General features: G+C 44.0%; 1 protein-coding gene across 1 annotated transcript; it reads left to right on the forward strand.

Moving 5' to 3' along the window:
• Nucleotides 1-3,624: 3,624 nt before the first annotated feature.
• On the forward strand, nucleotides 3,625-16,966 carry LOC127591167 (cingulin-like protein 1). Its single transcript, XM_052051008.1, has 19 exons — nucleotides 3,625-3,831; nucleotides 4,324-4,405; nucleotides 7,728-8,225; nucleotides 8,965-9,243; nucleotides 10,260-10,361; nucleotides 10,628-10,789; nucleotides 10,866-10,967; nucleotides 11,155-11,213; nucleotides 11,339-11,486; nucleotides 11,556-11,660; nucleotides 11,742-11,894; nucleotides 12,071-12,238; nucleotides 12,316-12,489; nucleotides 13,430-13,519; nucleotides 13,611-13,694; nucleotides 13,999-14,117; nucleotides 14,622-14,730; nucleotides 14,933-15,096; nucleotides 15,167-16,966. Exons 2-19 carry the CDS (start codon nucleotides 4,376-4,378, stop codon nucleotides 15,312-15,314), a joined length of 2,694 nt encoding a protein of 897 aa, XP_051906968.1. The 5' UTR covers nucleotides 3,625-3,831; nucleotides 4,324-4,375; the 3' UTR covers nucleotides 15,315-16,966.
• The last annotated feature ends 2,026 nt before the right edge of the window (nucleotides 16,967-18,992 follow it).

Consider the following 18,992-nt stretch of genomic DNA (forward strand, 5'->3'; position numbering starts at 1 on the left):
AAATCAAACCTTTTGGCGACCAATAAAATGCCATCCCAAAGTGAGCATCCAGGTGTGCAAAGATGTGAAAGAAAACAAGTTTGCCATGATCTCATCTCCTTTAGTCATTCTTCACATTTTGCATAACGACAAGCCTCACGTTGAACGCCTCGGAGGAGAAAACGGTCCATACTTGTTGGCCAATAACTGTTAATTCCCAAAGGGGGATTTGCAACGCGGGGCAAAGTGAATCACTTTTTTTTATTCAAATCTTGACTTAACGGAGGATTGCTAACATTTTGCCGGCACTGATTAAACTGTGTGCAAATTCTTTCACATGTGGAAAATTAGACACCTAGTTTACAACGAGTTAAAAAGTGAATATATTTTTTGGGGGGGGTACGCCCTGAAAATGTGGTCCTGACTCGGTGGCATCTGAAGGAAAATTGAGCCTTTGATCCTGTTTTAATCAGCATATTATTTCAAAGTCAGAATTCCAAACGACTTTTAGTCTTTCACATGACTTCAACATTTATTTTATGACTTGAACAAGAACGGCTCCGTTTTTGTAGGCAACATCATACAAAAGTTGGTGGATCCGAAATTTTGCGCAAGGTTCAGTGAGCGTGTTTGACAGTTTTGGCCAAATTTAGCCGATGCGATGGAAAGAGTATCTTGGATATGTGCTTGGCAACGATAAGGGAATAAAAGGCGCCACTGTGATTGGCCGTGATTGAAGTCGGCCGTGACCACTCCCACGGCAGCGCCGCCCTCCCTCTGCGCCCATTTGCGGAATTGCTACCTGATTCCGTGCGCCACGCGCCATGCAGGATTTACACCGGTGAGGAAATTGGAGTGTTTGACGCTGGAGTCAAATGACATCACAGACGCAGCGGTAGGAAATTTTACCAACCATATTTATTTAACTTTGACCTTTACTTGGCCCACGTTGCGTGGAAAGGCAATCTTCTGGTGATGTCGGCCTCACCTTATGCGCTCCCTCTCTCTATGCTCCTGCCGTGACAGGTTCTTTGGCAGAACAACACTTAACGAGACCTTGACAGACACGGCAGGCTAAAACAGAGCTCCGCATTTAAGGTGTGCCAACCAAGTCTGCCCGGCTGACTCACACGGTTTAATGACACACTTCCTGGAAATCGCCTCATTTCCCTTCAATTTTGGCCCTTGAACTAAAGGACTGACATCATGTTTCAGGCTGCATCGGGACACGTTCGTAGCCATATTTTGAGTAGGAACTTTCTATACACTCCTTAGACACTTCAATTACGTTTGTGATTGTGCCGTAATGACAACGTCAATCCTGGTTCCCGTGGAGTGGAGGAAAAAAGGATTTGGCGGCGCGTGAAACGAAAAGAGAGCGTCGGTGAACGCTTGTCTTGCGAGTGTCAGGATGTAATCCCTTGACTTCATCCCATTTGAGTCACTTTCTGCCGTTTTCTTTGTTGTGGTGATAAGGCCTTTTAAAGTTTAACGGTGGGGAGGGGGGGGGGGTGTTACAAAGTCTGCATCTTCTGATTTGAGGCTTGTAAGAACATAATCCCAAACAAAATGTCAACGACATTATGATGTGATGTTTGTCATTTGCCACCGCCTTTTTTTAACGCGGGTGCAGTTTACAGTGTGACACTTGGTCCCTTTATGATATAGTTGACAGTTTGCATGGAGCCCAAAATATATCAAATTACACACACACACACACACACACACACACACAAAAAAATGAAGCGCCCATCGTGGAACAAAGAGGAATTCAGGAGTTCACTATTCATGAATGAATGAAAAAAATGAATGAATGATGAACTATTGGGTCTATGAGACGCTGTTAAAATGTTGTATTATGTCTGCAAACTCCTAAATGAAAATTTCTTATGATTCTAAATTAAAGAAATATAGGGAGATTTATTTTTTGGGGATGTGGGGGAGGCAGCAAAAAAAAAAAAATATATATTTTAAGATGTACAATTTTCCTAACATGTAACGTATCAGTGAAGTTTCCAGTGTACACGCAGCACATCTTTTTCCTAAAATTCCGTCTTTTTTTTTTTATTTGAACATGCACTTGATTAATCTCTGCATAGAATTTTTCAAGAATTGTTTTTTTTTTTTTGTTTTTTTTTTGTTACTTTTCTGTCAACACACACACAACAGTATGACATTCATGAATACGCACAAAATGTTCCTGTACCATTAGACGTAAAAATGATTCCCGTGACAGGCTGCAAGTATGGAGACAGTAGCTCATAAAAATGAAGAAACACGCGACACCCACACATTTTTTTTTTCACCTGCAATTATGATGTTTGTCGCATACGTTCATATAATTATGGAGCCCTATTTACGCAAGCACCAAATCAGAACACACCGACAGCTGGCATAGTGGCTGTATGCGCACGTGTGTGCGTGCTCGTGTGTGCGTGTGCGTTTTAATCACGGCACTTTCTATGCTTTTTATAATTTTCCTCCTCACTTGTCACATGTTCCACATTTTTAATGGAGACTTGAATTTTTGGATCAGTTTTGAAGGACAGTTGAAATTTCTCTCTCTATCTCTCTCAAATATACAGTATGCACATCCATCCATCAATCAATTGTCCATCTTGTTTTTCTTCCAATGTTTGTGTCATTTGCGCTCCTTTGCATCTCAAACTTGGGTGTGTTGATCAGTCTTCTGACAGCGACTTCACACCCGACACTTCTCGACTCATCGACGGCTCTTCTTGGTTCTTCGGAACACAAGCGCTTGGCGTCACCTAGTGGGTTTATAGCCAATGACGCTGTCGTGAAAATAAACCCTCAAACTACATGTTCGTGCTTCATGATTAATTGCTGCGGCGTGATTTTAATTGAGGCGGCCCGGTAGTCCAGTGGTTAGCACGTGGGCTTCACAGTGCAGAGGTACCGGGTTCGATTCCAGCTCCGACCTCCCTGTGTGGAGTTTGCATGTTCTCCCCGGGCCTGCGTGGGTTTTCTCCGGGTGCTCCGGTTTCCTCCCACATTCCAAAAACATGCATGGCAGGCTGATTGAATGCTCTAAATTGTCCCTAGGTGTGAGTGTGAGTGCAAATGGTTGTTCGTTTCTGTGTGCCCTGCGATTGGCTGCCAACCGATTCAGGGTGTCCCCCGCCTACTGCCCGAAGACGGCTGGGATAGGCTCCAGCACCCCCCCGCAACCCTAGTGAGGATCAAGCGGCTCGGAAGATGAATGAATGAATGAATGATTTTAATTCAAACCGACGCAGGAGTCAAGCGAGGAGTTTGTTGAGGTCCCACTCGGAAACCTTTTTCCACTTGTGTGTTGTCAGACAGCTCCACATTGAGGCCCGTCTGCAGCAGCTGACCTCTGACTTGTTTGTTCTGCAAGAGAAGAAGAAACGAATCCAGCAGGAATTCACGAGTCGACCGGCCTTTCGGACGTCCGCTGTGAGTGAACGTGGTTGGGAAAACAAAACCAGGCTGCGGTAGCATTGAAGAGGTTGACTGTGGGCTGCACCGATTGGCTGAATATTCATCGCGCGTCTTAATCCCGTTATGCGAGTATAGTGTTGTAACATGCGGTCGACGTCTTAAAAATTGTTTTTCAAAAGCATTGAGAAGAGAAGCACGTTCAACCCGCACTATTGCTCACGCCATTGTCCTTTGTCTCCATTTGCAGTCGAGAGCCTGTAAGGAGCTTCAGCCCTCTATTGCCGGTTCTCTGATCCAGTTGGAGAAGCTTGTGTTCCGGAAGGAGGCACTGAGCGCACTTGGTGACCTTCTGACACAAGACTTGCACAGATACCAAGAAGAGACAAAGAGACTAACCCGATTCACACGGAGAATAAGCAAACACAGGTAAATGGCAACGGAGACGCATCACGAGTAGAACTGATCCTTTAGCGTCGCTATTCGCCATGAAGACGAGCAGAACTTTCAGTGAAAATTCATCCCCTGGTGTAACTCTTGCGTGGTGTGGTGTAACTCCATCTGGAGGGCGGGTTAGATCTGATGTTGATCATTTGATTGATGAGCACAGGCTGGTGGCGATGCTCGGGGGAGGTCTGCGCCGCTGTGGGGGTGGTCAAAGTCGATTTGAAATGCAGAGCGCTATTTAAGCGCTAGAGTCTATGCGGCGGAAGTATATGCCCCCCCTGTCCCCCTAACCACCAAATGCCGCCTACTGGGTTCGTCAAATACGAGTCCTTAATCCCGAAACATTTAAATATGACTCATTGAAATCTGCTGGCATAAGTTAATGGACTCATTTCAGCGCAACGATTAACTGGTTCTCGTCAATAAAAGTGATGCCACAAGTGGAAAATTTCTGCGTCTCTTCTCTACCTTCAGGCCAGAAGAGGAAGACGAGCCTTCCACCACCAACAGCCCCCGTGGCCAAAGCATGCAAGAAAAGAACGAGACAAACAACATGGTACAGTGAAAAACTCACCATCTCATCTCAACTCTCAACACACTGTTTTTAATCACGTTTGTGAACTTTCTTAACGACAACAAAAAACGAATAATAATAATACTAACACAAAACATTTGATTGTCAGGTCAGAGGTCGGTGGCTCTGGATCACCATCACTGTTCTCATTCAGATGTTTGATACGATAATAGTTTAAAATAAGTTTCAGACACAAAGCATGAGAGAGAATAAAATGTGTGTGTGTGTGTGTGTGTGTGTCTGGCATGGGTCCAGCTGTTGTTAGTCTTTCTTAGACAGTTGGAGTAGACGCAGAGGAAACATCTGCCTGCTCATCTGGCTCAGTCTGACTTGCATATACAAACAAACGCACACATTCTCACGCGCACACACATTTAGCATCTTTCCCCTAAAAAAAAGGTAATAGACTGACACGGCTCTGACAGGTAACGATGGAAAGGGGTGTCGGGGGGGGGGGGGGGTTGTTGAGTCTTCTAACAGGAAAGCCTGTCAAAGTGTCATCAGAGTTTAACTTGAGATGCTGAAACACAAAGAGCCAATCCGAACGACACCTGGGTCATTTTGACCTGGAGGAAACGGGGGAATAAGTACGGTACAAAGAACGATGCGTGATTTGTCCTAAATCAGATGTCTTTATTTTTTATTAATTTTATTAAAAGGCGGCCCGGCAGTCCAGTGGTTAGCACGTCGGCTTCACAGTGCAGAGGTACCGGGTTCGATTCCAGCTGCGGCCTCCCTGTGTGGAGTTTGCATGTTCTCCCATGTCCTGCGTGGGTTTTCTCCGGGTGCTCCGGTTTCCTCCCACATTCCAAAAATATGCATGACAGGCTGATTGAACACTCTAAATTGTCCCTAGGTGTGAGTGTAAGCGTGGATGGTTGTTTGTTTCTGTGTGCCCTGCGATTGGCTGGCAACCGACTCAGGGTGTCCCCCGCCTACTGCCCGGAGACAGCTGGGATAGGCTCCAGCACCCCCCGCGACCCTAGTGAGGATCAAGCGGTTAGGAAGATGAATGAATTTTATTAAAATACCAAAACAAAACAAAAAAGGCTAATGATGCTGTTCAGCCGAGTGGAAAATGGCCGCTCGCAGCATTCAAACCTGCACTCTTGCAAGTACTAATCTAGATGAGCCAATCCGGTCCTAAAAGAGGATTTGGAAGCAATTCATCAGCTTATTCGGCCTTAATCTGTCAGAAAATGAGCCAGGCTTCATGTCATGACATATCACGATGATTACAGATCAACCTAATAGATTTGGATTCTATTTCATGAAAGCTTTGGAAATGTCACCGAGACCCATCTTGGATTTGTGTTAGGCCACATATGCCGTCGAGTCACACGTGCACGCGCATACAGTATCTTGGCTCGCTGAAATGATTCAAACTCGAATGCCACTTCAAGAATGACCATTTTAAATATTTGTCCTTAATTGGATGAATCCTCCTGTCAAAGCTGTACATTGATCATTGTTTTTGAGCTGCGAGCTGGAAAAAAAAAATCTGACTGACAAGAACATCTGCTAATCAAAAACCAGATTGACTGTATGCGTGTATTTAAAATTCCTACTTTTTGCGCCGTGATTTGCCGTTATCCTTTCCAGTAATTAAAATGATTCTTATTCAACCCATCATTACGCGATACATCTCATTAAATAGGCTTAGTCAAATGGGTTTAATCCGCCGATATGTAAAATCATTTTTATTTTTCCCCACGTAGGATAAAGAGATATGCAGGATTGGGACCAAATTTCATCCTAGCTCGACATTATGAGACTTTAATAAATTGTAACATATGGCTCACAGAAAACAAAAATGTTGATAGAGGGGGAAAGAATATATTTGAGCTTCTGAAAAAAAAAAAAACTGAAATGCATTTGAGGAAATCGGTTTCATGAGTTGGGATATATTTTGATCAACAAAAATATTGATTTTGTTGGGTTTTTTTTTAATTTAAAAAATTAGACATAATTTTTTAATTTAAAAAAAAAAAGCTTTCTATCTCCTATTGTCTTTGCGCAGATGACTTTAATCTCTTTGCGGGTGCCTCGTCAACAAAGTCGACCCATCCAAAGAAATCTCTGCAAACATCTCCATCGCTCTTGGTAACTGATCAAATTTGACTGGCTGCGAATCACGGCTGCTAGGACATGAGGACAGAACATGCAGTTAACAGGGGGGTCGGGGGGGGGGGAAGGCCAGCAGTTTAAACACCAACATGGCTGCGTCGACGAGTCTCACAGCCTGTCCTCTTCATCTTTGTTTGGACCAGACGCACCAAGCGAGATTTAAGATGTGATTTCCCTCGTCCATGTCAAAATGAGCGAGAATAAAGAGTTGAGAATAATAACATTGAAATAACCGCTTTCGAGCCAATCCTCTCGCGTTATGTAAACATGTTAATACCGTAGTTCCGAGCAATGATCCCAAACCCCGGATAACCTTTTAGTCCCCGCCTCGGTCCCCCCTCAGGGTTTGCCTCCTCTCCCAGAGCCCGGCCTGGACTCGCAATCCCACGGGGAGGCGCACAGGCGAGTCCCCGGGATTAAGGCCACGCCATGCTTTCAACGCTTGGACTCCCGCCACTTCATTTCTCTAAGTGGCATCGGCCTCGTTGTCATGATTTGCTCATTAAAAGATGTATTTACGGTCGTCGAGTAGTCGGTCGGGGGGGGGGGGGGGGGGGAATAAATAAGTGAAATGTTGCCGTTTTTATTTCATTTTTCTCTCTTTTGAGTTATTAAGTCAAGTGGACTTTGGAGTCTAACCTCTTTTTATCTCATTATTTCCGTAAGAGACGAGCCTGGTGTTTGTTTCGCTGGGAGATGTTTTTAGAGGAGCGAGCAGATGTTGCAGTTTCTCAAGAGGGATTTATGTCGGGATTAGAACACGCGCACGTACACGCGCGTACCCGCATGCGCATCATGAATATGATGCTATTTTTCAAACAAACAACATTAAAGATCGAGAGCATGAGGTCATTCGTTGAAAAAACTCACCTATTTGCTGTTTTGGTCCTTTGACCCTAGCCATGTCTAATATAAAAAATATTGCTTTGGCTTTGGTGCCACGGAGGGAGGAACTAAGCCATTGTCTGAAGGAAGAAAATTTTTGACCATCATGTGGCATTGATAGATTTTTGTCGATGTCATTGAAACCAAACATCAAAGAAAATAGCACTGTGGCCTTTTTGATCAAAAACTGTCCGACGGTTGTGGCCGGGCGCGTCAAATGCCGCGGCGTGTTACTGCTGCTCCATCCTTAACGTGATTTTTGGCGGGTTGTTATTGTGTTCGCCTCTTTCAGCATACACCAGAGTCTTCTTCCTCCCAATCGCCACTTAGTCCACCGCAGACAGCCAACAAAGAAGAAGCCGAGCAGAACTGGAGAGCCAGTCAGAGGAAAGGGGGCCTCTCAAATCTCAAGCGAGCCGACAGCGTCAAAGACCTTATCAGTAAATTCTCCGGTCCGGAGCACGACTCGTATCCCGAGTCTTCTCCGAGTCTCTGCTCGGGAGCAGGAAGAACTCAAAAGTTCACTTCCTCTGAGACAATCCTGTCCCCTAAATCCAAGTCGAATCCGACCGTTGTCATTCGAGACAACAGTCTGCTGCCGAGTATCTCGGTGATCCCCCCACTCAAGGAGAAAATCGAGCGATCGGATGGATCTGCTCAGAGAGACGCTGGAATTAGCTCGATAACTGCAAGAATCGATTGTCCAGGAACAGGCGGCAGTCAGAGGACAGAGTCGAACAAAACGGCAGACTCTGGTAGAGATTCGGTGGCGGACTCTGGCATGGGATCGGTAAGCGAAAAGAAATCTTTGCACGGGCGAGGCTGATCTCTTGCTCTGCATGGAGACAAAATGGCAGCATGGCACTGCATGTTCTTCAAAATGCACCTTGCAAAAAAAAAAATGAAGTGCATGCAAATAAGTCTCACGGGCTAGCAAGGAGATTCTGAGCATGTCCTCCATAATCAAACCTACTAGATAGTTTTAGAGTCTATCTTTCTTCCTCCTTGTAGATTTTGTTTCCTTCCCCATCGTAGGTTAGCCCCAAATGATCTGAAATCTTACTTTGTGATGGGATGTGGTCAAATTGATGTTGTGTGGCTTCTTGTTGAGTCGTCGTTTGTGGCGAAGCGGTGACTTATTGTGGCTTCAAGGTAAATTTATGGATTTTGAAATTTAAAAAAATATTTTCATTCTCTGGACAGAATCGGAGGCACATTGACTTGAGCAGAAGATGCCAAGAAACGTCATAAAACGACTTTATGATAAATTCTAACTTAAAATAATATTCAAAAGCCCTAAAGTCACTCCTCATAAAAATTTTCTCCTCAGAAAAATTGTCAGGGTCTCCGAGCTGATTCAAGCATGAAAATGTAAAGCTGCATCATTCGGTATCCTACAGGACTAAAATGTGGGAATAAATTGCATTTCCATCCGAACAACATCAGCACGTGCGCAGTGAAATCAAACTTGCTTGCTAAAATGTTGCTGTGGTCATATCATGATGGATTATTTTTTTTTTGCTCCCCAGGAACCTGAAACCGAATCAAACAAGCAATCGGACAGCCTGTCAGAGGAGGAGCCCTCCACTCCTCGAGCCGTGCCACCCAGCCCCAAATATCAGCTGTTCCTCGAGAACGATCCCAAGACCAACGGCTTGAGTAGCAAGGATACAGATGGTCCTGGAGGTGGAGGATCATTGGGGGACAACAGCCCCAGGCTGTCGCGGTGGGAGACCACTCGGCCGGGGGTCAACAACTACCAAGGGTCCATGGAATCGGTCGCCTCGCGGGAATTAGAAACTGATCGGGTGGGTGGGACTGATGAGTCTGTGTTTTTTTTTCAAAGGCTACGTTTGTGTGATTGACAGAAGGGGAGGGGGCCTTTATTTATGCGAGGGTGGCGCACGGGGCCGTGGGGAATGATTGACAATTCCAAGGGGTTTGTGGCATTGACGCGGCAAGATGTCAAGTGAACCAGTGCAGTTGAGGGGGTGTACACCGCCTCCGAGCGGTCAAGTCAGCTGGGGTAACCTCCTCCACACCCCAGCCCCCACCCTCAAGAAAGTGGTATCGGAAATGGAAGGATGGATGTCTGATGCGTTTTTTCCCCCCCCCCAACTGGAGGATCAGATGCAACTAACTTGTTGTCTAACGGCGCCATCTGTTGGTAAAACTAAAGATTTCATGTTTCCTCTGTTTCCATTTCATCCATTTTCTCCCGCCTTAAAATGCACATGCCTTAAAAAAAATTTTGAAGCTGATGCACAGCATAGAGTCAACCCTGTGGCGAGTTTTTAATGACATCATTCTGGCAAATGACACTGGAGCTGATGTTTGTCTGGTTTTATTGGATTTAACTGCAGCATTTCGGGGGATTCATGGGATCATCGTATTCTGTTGGTTCGTTTGCAGCACCCGGTAGCGCCCTTGAGTGGTTTAGGTCCTATTTGGCTGACAGAACTTTTTGTCCTTGTTTGAGTTGAGTTACGAACTGCCCCACTGTCGGGTGGTGTTCCACAGGGTTCAGTTCTGGGGCCTCTGCTCTTCTCACTCTATCTGCTCTCTTTGGGTTCCGTCTTTCGGAAACATGGTCTTCTTCATCCTTCTACTGCTGTGTGGATAACGGTCAGATCGATGTCCTGCTGAGCAAAAAAGCTTTTATTGTTGTATGAATTCGTTTTGTATACTGTGGTAGTTGTCTCCCGAGTGTCTAGAAATTCACTTGAGTTGAGAAATGTAATGAGATAAACTATTAGATGCAAATGGTAAAATGTCAAATAGCTGCCATATAACAATTGTTTGTGTGTGTGGGTTTTTTTTACAGACTATTTTCGTTGAAAGCCCTCGTGTTTTTAACAGTCCCTACGCCATGAATGTGAACGCATCTGCTGATTATAACCCCATGTACCGAACAAATGAGTTTAAGGTTTGTAATATTTTCATCTGAAACACACACTAAAAAAAATCTTTGAAACAATCCAAAAAAAAAAAAAATCAAAGAACGCTGTTCCCCACAATCTTGAAAGCAAAGTGTTTCCACAATGGCTTTGAAAGAGTAAGTCATAAAATTTAAGGAGAATTGAGGACTCCGTCCAGTCCGAGCCTCTCACTGAGTAATCAATGAAGAATTTTGTTTAGAGAACCAGATGAAAAGCAGTACAGCGGTTAACAACGACTTCTGTCTTCACCCAGGGAGGAATTTCTCCAGCCACATCGGAGTGGAGCCTGCACACCTTGAACAGTCGCAGCAGCAGTCCCGTGCCGATGGGCGGGCCCGGCTCCCAAATCATCCCTCGCCAGCGATATTCTGCCTACGATTCTCTGTTGAAGAGGAGGAACGATGTTCCCAACTCCGTACGCTTCTGAAGAATTCAACATTTTCCCTCGTTTAGCGTTCCCGTCATGCGGATATGCGTCTCCTTTGCCGCAGGTGATGGCGACCCACTACACCATGCGCGCCGCCACTCTGGGAGGCCTCAGTCGAAAAGACTTCATCGAGGAATTGACCAAACAGTTGGATAACTGTCAGAAGGTGGGATTACAACATTGTGGACCTTGAAGGAAACTCAAAATCTCAAAAACACCCCATGGACCATGTCCAACGAAATTTATTTGAAAGCGCATTGCGCCGTTTTGCCCGAGTTTGGTGTATTTGAGGTCTTTATCTGAAGAGCAATGAAAGAAATAACATGGTGTGTGTGTGTGTGTGTCCTCTCCAGCGTAACCAGTTCCTGGAGGCCGAGAGTGTGGAGATGGAAAAGGAGAGGAACCAGATTAGGTGATTTCATCATCCCATTTCTCCTCCAACTGCCTTTTAGTTCTCATAGAAACTGCTTTTAGAAAGCCTAATGGCATTTGTGTGGTGACGCAAGGCCAACTTCTTATCCCGTCCTTTGCCTTCAGGTTTGAAATGCGGGGCCTGCTGGTGAACAACGAAGACCTACTCAGGACCAACGCTCAAATGTCCAACGAAATGAAGCGGATGAGAGAGCAAATGATCGAGATGGAGCGAGCCAATCAGGCATTGGCGGAGAAGCAGAGGGAGATGGAGGTACAAAAACGCACCTATGGGATCGATCGAGCGACCGAGGCGGCGATTGACTGACGGCCATTCGTGCAGATTGAGGTGAAGCGGGCCCGCGACATGATGCTGGAAGCCAACACTCAGGAGTACGCCTTCGGTTTCCTCCAGCAGACCCTTAAAAACAAGATCCAGGATGCTGAGGTACAAAATGACACTGACGGACTTTGTAGTGCCTGTTGCTGCTACGAATTGGACCATTTAGTGTGTGCGCCCGCCCTGCAGGACAACCTTGAGAAACAGACGCAGCACTCTCAGACTTTGGCAGAGAAGTTATGGATGGCCGAGAGAGAACTGGAGGAGCTGGAGGTGGAAAAAAACAGCAAAAGCAGGAAGACGTCCGAGCTCAGCAGCACCGTCCTCCGACTGGAGACGGAGGTGCAGAATAACACACTTTAGGAAACCATCGCAGACACCTTCTCCATTTTCATCTCTCACTGTCGGCCCGTTGAAGTTAAACGGAAGCAAACGAGTGCCCGCACGCCTCATTGTGCTCGGGATTTCATTTTTGACCTTCATTGAGTAAAAAAACTTAACGTAACTTTTATCTCCAGCTGGCCGAAGCCTTGCAGATTTCCACGCAGTCCGCGGCGGAGTTGAATCTTCAGCAGAAATTGCGTCAAGACGCCCAGCTGAGGATGGAGGAACTGGAGGAGTCTTTGCTGGAGAAGGAGCAGGAGTTGCAGAGACTTCAAGCGCTCGTCGTCAGGCTGCAGGGAGACGTGAGTCTCTTTTACCGCCGGACCTCGACAAAGGCCAGAACGTTTGCGTTAATATTTCTGTTGCTCGTCGGACGCAGGTGTCCGGTAAGCTGATCGACAAGGAGCAGACGCTGGAGGAGGAGATCCAGCTGCGAGAGCGACTGCAGCTGCAGTGCAAGCAGGCCGAGAGGACGGTGGACGATCTCCAAATGGAGCTGCAGACCACCGTCCAGGCCAAAGACGACCTGGCCAAACAACTCAAGCATGCCCATGTATTCCCCCTCACTTGATATTTTACTATGGCCAAAGTCAGTCCTATTGTTTGTATCGTCTTTTTCATTTCCCAAAATGGACGCTGGGCCGCAAGTGGCCCCCGGGGCCACAGTTTGGACACCACAGCCCGATACCGATACTGTATCGATACACTTTGTCTCGTTGTTTATTATCAGAGTTGGCCGCATTGGTAAATTTTGCCAGTCCGTCATTCGCTCCGTCGTTATTTCAAGCCGATACCGATACTGTATCGATACACTTTGTGTCGTTGTTTATTATCAGAGGTGGCCGCATTGGTAAATTTTGCCAGTCCGTCATTCGCTCCGTCGTTATTTCAAGCCGATACCGATACTGTATCGATACACTTTGTCTCGTTGTTTATTATCAGAGTTGGCCGCATTGGTAAATTTTGCCAGTCCGTCATTCGCTCCGTCGTTATTTCAAGCCGAACCAAAACTGTCCGTCACTCTCGTCGTTATTTTAACCGCACTTCCCCTTCTACGTTAAATTACAGTTCGCCAGTGCTATTTTAGGACCATCGGCAAATTTCACCGGTCCGTCATCGTAGTTTTGAATTGAGTTTTTGGGATCAGGATTTTTCTTCTGCTTTCTACTTCCAGCAGTAGATCAGACTGCCTCCGTATACGACGTAATGATTGAAAACGAAGCTGTCCACTTGAATTAATCAGCCGTGCGTGCCAACAGTTTTGGGGTTAATGGTGTATTAATTATGCAAATCCCGTTTAGCAAATCAGTACACAAATTCCATAATCCCCCCCCAAAATTCATCGCGTCGCTGAATTTCTGAACATACCTAATCCATCCCATTTCGATATAACCTCAGCTTGTGCTGCCGATGAGGTCACGCCGGGTACACGACACGCTAAGTTGGAAAAGGTTGCATGCCCCGCGACGTATTGATTCCTTTCTTCCTCCTAGGAGAAAATTATCGATCTCGAGACCGATGTGGAGGAGCTGCAAGATAGCGAGCAGCGATGGGCCGCCAAGCACAAGAGGGCCATCGAGCAGGTACGCCAACCCCACCTTCGCCATTTGTCCTTTTTTTGATCTGAGACATTTTCTTTGAGATTGATCACATATTTGTGTTTTTTCTGGCAAGACTGAGCAGCTGCAGCTGAAGCTCATTCAGGAGAAAGATCAGAACGACCAACTGGAAACTGAGAAGAACATCATTGAGAGACAGGTCTGTGCGCGCGTGTGTGTTTTGCGCGTGCTCGTGTGGAATTTGGGGGAATTTTTTTTGTTGTTGTTTCTCAATCTGATTATTATGGCCCACGTTGACTTCCTTATCCAGAATGGCGTCAATATCTATGATCAAAGTAGCAATGGTCCGTCCATGGGTAGCTGTAAACACTCTTTTTTAATGCATTCTTTAAATATCATATGTTAGCACTTATTTTATTCTCATAAATGTGTTGAATGTTTTGAAATGTAAACATATTTTATGTGCTCCTCGTACCTAAAATGATCTCTGTGTCTGCCTGAAGTATCGTGACCTGCGTCTGGAGATGGATGACGTGGAGAGCACCAAACCTTTGGAGGACGTCATCTCCAAAACGGAGAGTCGTGTCAAAGAGCTGGAGAACGTTTTGAGAAATGAAGAGAGGTACTGTAGCTTTTTTATTTTAAATCTATCTATCTAGCTATCTAGCTATCTAGCTATCTATCTAGCTATCTATCTAGCTATCTATCTAGCTATCTATCTAGCTATCTATCTAGCTATCTATCTAGCTATCTATCTAGCTAGCTATCTAGCTATCTATCTATCTATCTATCTATCTATCTATCTATCTATCTATCTATCTATCTATCTATCTATCTATCTAGCTATCTAGCTATCTATCTAGCTATATATCTAGCTATCTATCTAGCTATCTATCTAGCTATCTATCTATCTATCTATCTAGCTATCTATCTATCTAGCTATCTATCTAGCTATCTAGCTATCTAGCTATCTATCTAGCTAGCTATCTAGCTATCTATCTATCTATCTATCTCTCTATCTCTTATTTAGCTAGCTAGCTAGCTAGCAAGCATCAAATGTCTGTTGGCATTTATATGTCATGTAGTGCATTATGTCAAACCCAGTTTCCATTTCTGTTCCGCGCAGGAACAAAGCTGTTCTTTCCAACACTATTGGGAAACTGGAGCGAAGGATCAATGAGCTGACCGATCAGATGGAGGAAGAGCACAGGATAGCTGCTGAGCAGAAAGAACTGGTAACGCACGCGCACGTCATGGCCCGATCATGTTCATTTAAGGTCGACGATGTTCCAAATAGGACAAATCTGAATATGCAGTGAACGGTGAAAATTCATCGTCGAACAGAAACCAAATTCAAGACCCGCCTTTAAAAAAAGTCTAATAGAAAAATATTTTTTTGCGCATACATGCTCAATTTCTCTGCACTTGCTCATGCAGATGGCCCAGAGAATCCGCTCGCTCAAGCGTCAGGTGAACGAGGCCGAGGAGGAGGCGAGCAGGAGGGACGCTCAACTCCGTCACTGTCAACGGGAACTGGCCGAGGAGAGGGAAGCGAACGGGCGGCTTCAGAGGCAGCTGCTCGACCAACACCTGCAAACAAAGTATGCTCTCGGCGTACACACACACACACACACACAGAACGTGAAAGCATAATTGTTTGCCCTTTTTTAGGCGTAAGGAGACTCTGACAATTCGCCAGACTCTTGATAACCTGCGGCTGGACCTCAGCGTCGACGACGAAGGTGACCAAGCGCCACAACCGAACGAAGTGAAAGTAGAAAAAGTGCCGGAGCAGATCAGTAAAGTCACCGAGGTTTGAAAGTCCAACCGTCAACGTGTTGGAGGTTAAGGGCACATATCACAATCAAGAACATTTGTGTCAAAATGTTCTTTGGGATTAAGTATATATGTATTCATGGGGGGGGGGCAGTTCTATCCCACATCTTTACAAGTACAATTCTTCTTTTGGTTTTTAAAATTGCGCGGAGAGCATTTGTCCATGTGTGTCACATTATTTGTAAACAAGCTCGAGCTGTATCACAATATCAGAGACGGGGAAAAAAAAAAAAGTCATTCGTAATGATCTCAGGATTGGCTCGTTCGTGAGAGCCACATGGTTTCTCCCATGGAAATAGTCACAGGTCTTTATGATTTGTATCACTGTCAAGAATGTTTTATTTTTTTGATTTCCTAGGATAAACTCACAAGGCACTTCTTTAGGTACACATGTACAAGCTCCCGCACATGAGCTAAAGTCAAGTCAAGGTAAAAGTGACAAAGGCTCTGTTTTGATTGACACTCTCAGAGAGGTCATGATGTCACAAAATGTTTATTTCGGTTGTCTTTGAGCTGTTTTGTTCCTACAATTCTTTTGAATCATCGCATTGGGCGGGCGTAGCGAAAGTGAGCAGTTTCTCCTTTTATGTTCTATAGCTACACTTGGATGTTTACGATTAATTCATCCCAATTAAGACTGTTTTATAATTCGCTCAGTTGTACAAATAGCACGTTTTAATTAGCTACTTGGCGATTATTTGTCTCGGATAATAATGGGCTCTTTAAAAAAAAAAATCATGTTGATTTTGTGGAGTTCCGCAGACAATCTCAAATGAGGGGTTTTTTTTTTTCATTTTATTTTAAAAAGCTTTGAGAATATTATCACTATATTGGTCTTACTGGTTGTTACTACCTTACAGGGTTATGATATAAACACCGTAAAAGAGCACAGGATTCACACAACGACTTTTACAAATTAATTTATACTGAATAAAAGTTGTGTCCAGGCGAATTACCTGTTGGGTGAAACGGGTTTGTCAAGAATGAAAAAAAAGACGTGTAACGCTGTGTATTTGTAGGGCGTTGTTCTGCTGAATGCAAAAATAATAATAATAATAATGCTGTGCCTTAAACATCCATGTGCCTAGCGTGCTAATTGATTTTATTTTTAACAATCAGACTGTTTTAAAATGGAATTAACGTGGAGAAAAATAAGGAGGCTTGCATGGGTTCACCGAGTCTCCATAAAATGACACTTCTTATATTTGGATCTTGGCCAATACATTTTGATGTACTTTGATACTTTAACTCACTGCCGCCTTTGGGTGAAGAGAGCAAGTGAGCTGTTTTTAAATCTATGCAGTACATTAGAAGCCTAATATTCAGGTAACGTCAGGTTTTATCTATTTTGTTTACATTTGCTGGTGTATTTACGATCCGCGCTGTAAGGAAATCAGTCCATTTGATGTATGGTGTTGCTGCTATATTTCATTGCTGGTCTTTCTACATTCCATAAAAGAAACTACGACAGTTATTTGCAACAAATTAAAACATACTACTGTTTTTTTTTTTGTTTGTTTGTTTGTTTTTAGTCAACATTTATGCAGTTTATGCCGTTCATGTCAGATATTTATTGCTGTTTTCCACATTCTCTTTTTGGTGAGAAGTTTCCTGAATAAAGTCTTCTCCGATGTACTGTAAACGTTTTATTTCTTTAGTCTGTGTTTTACATTTGTCTTTTTTTTTTCATCCAATACTGTCCATGATTTCCTTGTCACACTTTACACAAATTAGTGTCGGTGCTGTTAAAGTATATGGTCGAGATGGGTCGATTCGGCTGCCTCACTCCTCAGAACTAAAACGTTGCAACAGCACCATCTCTTGGTAAAATGACTGTACTACAAAGAGGACACTTGGCAGGTGCCTCGAGGAGTTGAGGCAAACTCAAGTGGCCAATACGAAAGCTCGCGGGTTCACTTTGGTGCCGTTCTTCGACTACATGCAGGGACAAAAGTCGCGAGCCGAGGCAGCTTCTCAGCTGTTCGACTGAAAAGGATTTGAGCTTGACTGCACCAACGGTGTCCAAGTTCCTTGAGTTTGCACAGACACCGTCTGGTGGCAATGCTTTCTTTTTCCGATTGAAAAGGCCGAAACATTTGTAGAAAGGTGTTTTTTTGGAGCCAAAGAAGACGACCATGTATAGTAAGGCGTTTTTTGCCGGAAAAAAAACGACCATGTATAGTAAGGCGTTTTTAGCCCAAAAAAACGACCATGTATAGTAAGGCGTTTTTAGCCCCAAAAAACGACCATGTATAGTAAGACATTTTTAGCCGAAAAAAACGACCATGTATATAGTAAGGCGTTTTTAGCCGAAAAAAAAAATGACCATGTATAGTAAGCCGTTTTTTTGCCGAACAAAACGACCATGTATAGTAAGCCGTTTTTTTGCCGAACAAAACGACCATGTATAGTAAGGCGTTTTTTTGCCGAAATAACGACCATGTATAGTAAGCTGTTTTTTGCCGAAAAAAATGACCATGTATAGTAAGGTGTTTTTAGCCCCCAAAAAAACGACCATGTATAGTAAGGCGTTTTTAGCCCCAAAAAACGACCATGTATAGTAAGGTGTTTTTTTGCCGAAATAACGACCATGTATAGTAAGCCGTTAGTTAGCGAAAAAAACGACCATGTATAGTAAGGCGTTTTTTGCCGAAAAGAACGACCATGTATAGTAAGGCGTTTTTTGCCGGAAAAAAACGACCATGTATATAGTAAGGCGTTTTTAGCCGAAAAAAAAAATGACCATGTATAGTAAGCCGTTTTTTTGCCGAACAAAACGACCATGTATAGTAAGCCGTTTTTTTGCCGAACAAAACGACCATGTATAGTAAGGCGTTTTTTTGCCGAAATAACGACCATGTATAGTAAGCCGTTTTTTGCCGAAAAAAATGACCATGTATAGTAAGGTGTTTTTAGCCCCCAAAAAAACGACCATGTATAGTAAGGCGTTTTTAGCCCCAAAAAACGACCATGTATAGTAAGGTGTTTTTTTGCCGAAATAACGACCATGTATAGTAAGCCGTTAGTTAGCGAAAAAAACGACCATGTATAGTAAGGCGTTTTTTGCCGAAAAGAACGACCATGTATAGTAAGGCGTTTTTTGCCGGAAAAAAACGACCATGTATAGTAAGGCGTTTTTAGCCGAAAAAACGACCATGTATAGGAAGGCGTTTTTTTGCCGAAATAACGACCATGTATAGTAAGCCGTTTTTTTGCCGAACAAAACGACCATGTATAAGGCGTTTTTAGCTGAAAAAAACCACCATGTATAGTAAGGCGTTTTTAGCCGAAAAAAACGACCATGTATAGTGAGGCGTTTTTTTGCTAAAAAAAACGACCATGTATAGTAAGGCATTTTTTGCCGAAAAAAACGACCATGTATAGTTTTTTTCGGCTAAAAACGCCTTACTATACATGGTCGCTATTTCGGCAAAAAACGCCTTACAATACATGGTCGTTTTTTTCGGCTAAAAACGCCTTACTATACATGGTCGTTTTTTTCGGCTAAAAACGCCTTACTATACATGGTCGCTATTTCGGCAAAAAACGCCTTACAATACATGGTCGTTTTTTTCGGCTAAAAACGCCTTACTATACATGATCGTTTTTTTCGGCTAAAAATGCCTTACAATACATGGTCGTTTTTTTCGGCTAAAAACGC

Source organism: Hippocampus zosterae, chromosome 18, assembly GCF_025434085.1.
Source record: "Hippocampus zosterae strain Florida chromosome 18, ASM2543408v3, whole genome shotgun sequence".
Taxonomy (NCBI): Eukaryota; Metazoa; Chordata; class Actinopteri; order Syngnathiformes; family Syngnathidae; genus Hippocampus; species Hippocampus zosterae.

Coding starts and splice junctions, on each gene's coding strand:
- LOC127591167 (XM_052051008.1), top strand. CDS start 4,376: ATGCAAGAAAAGAACGAGACAAACAACATG. Junction 4,406..7,727: donor AGAACGAGACAAACAACATG/GTACAGTGAAAA, acceptor CGCCTCTTTCAG/CATACACCAGAGTCTTCTTC. Junction 13,520..13,610: donor ACAAGAGGGCCATCGAGCAG/GTACGCCAACCC, acceptor TTTTCTGGCAAG/ACTGAGCAGCTGCAGCTGAA.